The following is a 2,699-nucleotide window of genomic DNA, read 5'->3' on the forward strand; positions in this document are numbered from 1 at the left end:
GTCATGCACTCAAAAATATTTTTGTCTGTTTTTGTTTGTTTTACACTTAGAATTAATGTAGCAAAGCAGGGTTGGGTTGTAGTTCAGTGATAGAGGGCAGGCACAAAGCCCTGGGTTCAATTCATCAGTGCCCCCAAAAGTGTAGCAAAGAAAAAAATTCAAACCCAATTTTAAAAGCCCAAGGAACAAAACTTAATAATTAAATCATTAAGGTCTTCAGAGGGAGAGAGAAAATTATAATTATGGGGTGAGAAAGCACAACATGAAATTCAGAAAACAGGGCCGTCCCGGAGTCTACAAGCTTCTTCTCGCAGCTTGCTTCTCAGCCTAGCCCAGCCTCACCATGGTGGACGCCTTCATGGACACCTGGAAACTAGTGGACAGCAAGAATTTCAATGACTACATGAAGTCACTTGGTGTGGGCTTTGCTACCAGGCAAGTGGCCAGCATGACCAAGCCCACTACAATCATCGAAAAGAATGGGGACACCATCATCTTAAAAACACAGAGCACCTTCAAGAACACGGAGATCAGTTTTCAGCTGGGGAAGGAGTTTGATGAGACTATAGCAGATGACAGGAAGGTCAAGTCCACTGTGATGCTGGATGGAGGAAAACTTGTCCACGTGCAGAAGTGGGACGGGCAAGAAACTACACTTGTGCGGGAGCTAAATGATGGGAAACTCATCTTGACACTCACCCATGGCAGTGTAGTGTGCACTCGCACTTACGAGAAAGAGGCATGACCCACCAGCACTGTCACTGACTGTTCCTCTGTCAACTGGCCACCCCTGGACTCAGCACCACATTGCCTCATTTTTTTCCTCTAGCATTTTGTATAAACCTACTTTGGGGAATTCTTCTGGGATCAGGTGACACCAGCCTGGATCCCCAGTTTCCATTGTGTATGTATGTGTTTCTTTTCTTTTTTTTTAAACTGTATCCAAATATGCTCTAAAGTCAATAAAGCAGAGCAGAGGCCCTGCAGTTGCCTCTGGTGATGTGAAAAAAAAAAAAAGAAAAGAAATTCAGAAAACAGGAAAAAATTCAGTGATAGAGTATTTGCCTAGCATGTATGAAGTCCTAGGTTTGGTTTCACAAAATAAATACAAAAGGAAGAAGAAATAAAAAGATTAATAAAATTGACTATATTAAAACTTTTGGATAGCCAGGCATAGCAGCACCTGCCACATGGCATATTCCATTATCTAGAGACTCTGAGGCAAGAGGATTGCAAGTTCAAGGCCAACCTCGACAACTTGGCAAGACCCTGTCTTAAAATTAAAAAATTAAAGGGCTAGGGCTAGGTGCAGTGGCACATGCCTGTAATCCCAGTGGCTCAGGAGGCTGAGGAAGAAAAATCGCAGTTGAAAGCCAGCCTCTGCAATTTGTGAGGCCCTATCTCAAAATATTTTTTTAAAAAACAGGGCTAGGGATGTAGCTCAGTGATAGAATGCCCCTGGGTTAGTCCCTAGTATCACAGACATTTAAAAAAAAAAAATTGTGTAGGAAAAATACTTCTTGGTTAGCAAAAATACTGTGGGATAGTCAAAATATAAGAAATATTTTCTTTACTATGTAAAGAGATTAAGAAAATTAAGATGAAAGAAAGTAACAGGCAGTTCTAGGATAAAAAGTATACATAGATGAATGATCAAAGAATGTAAGAAAAGTTATACTTTGTTAAATTGCCAAATAAATAATACTCTTTGTTGTCCAGAGCACTGGGAGAATATTTCTTTTTTTTCTTTTTCTTTCTTTCTTTTTTTTTTTCTCAGCAGTACTGAGGCTTGAAGGGAGAATATTTACCTAATAGCTATGAAAAGTAAAAATACCAACCAAGCAATGCTACTGCTAGTTTTGTACGTATATAATCACGCAAGTCATTAAAGCACTTGTTTATAATAGCAAAACAAACCAGAAACAACTATAATATCCCATAAATATGGCTAGTAGTTCATCTTATGACTAAAAAGTTTAGCCATTAAGGGACTGGAGTTGTGGCTCAGCGGTAGAGCGCTTGCCTAGCACATGCCGGGCCCTGGGTCGGTCCTCAGCACCACATATAAATCAGTAAAATAAAAGTATAAAAAACAAGTTTAGGGGCTGGGTCTGTGGCTCAGTGGTAGATTGGTCTCCTTGCACGTGCGAGACTCTGGGTTCAATCCTCAGCACCACATAAAAATAAATAAGTGAAATAAAGGTATTAAAATATTTTTTTTAATTTAGCCATTAAAATACAAATGGATCTCCTAGATGAACTATTATAGTGGGAAAAGCAAAGTGCAGAGAACAGTGTGGAACTAGTTTGTAAAATATTTTTTTTAAAACATTTTTTAGTATTGATTTTTTAGTTTTAGGTGGACATAATATCTTTATTTTTATGTGGTGCTGAGGATCGAACCCAGTGCCTCATACATGCTAGGCAAGCACTGTACCACTGAGCCACAACCCCAGCCCTGTAAAGTATTTTGAAAGATATGTGTACTAATTTGTCTTCCATTACTACAGCAAAATGCCAAAAGCTGAACACTTATAAAGAAAATAAGTTTATTTAACTTACATATTTGGAAGCTGAAGTTAAAGTGGATGGCCCTACTAGTTTGATTTATGATGAGAGCCTCGTGGCAGATGGAATCATGGCAGGAGTGTGTAGATAAATAGTGATCACATAAACAGGAAGCCAGAGGGTGGGGAGGA

General features: G+C 39.1%; 1 protein-coding gene across 1 annotated transcript; it reads left to right on the top strand.

The window, feature by feature from the left end:
• Positions 1 to 328: 328 nt before the first annotated feature.
• LOC107138464 (fatty acid-binding protein, heart-like) lies at positions 329 to 1,026 on the top strand. Its single transcript, XM_015481061.2, has one exon. It carries the CDS (start codon positions 344 to 346, stop codon positions 743 to 745), a length of 402 nt encoding a protein of 133 aa, XP_015336547.1. The 5' UTR covers positions 329 to 343; the 3' UTR covers positions 746 to 1,026.
• Positions 1,027 to 2,699: the final 1,673 nt, after the last annotated feature.

The sequence above is a fragment of the Marmota marmota genome, unplaced genomic scaffold (genome assembly GCF_001458135.2).
Source record: "Marmota marmota marmota unplaced genomic scaffold, marMar, whole genome shotgun sequence".
Taxonomy (NCBI): Eukaryota; Metazoa; Chordata; class Mammalia; order Rodentia; family Sciuridae; genus Marmota; species Marmota marmota.

Bases quoted from the DNA above. Each gene is read 5' to 3' on its own strand.
- LOC107138464 (XM_015481061.2), top strand. From the start codon at position 344: ATGGTGGACGCCTTCATGGACACCTGGAAACTAGTGGACAGCAAGAAT.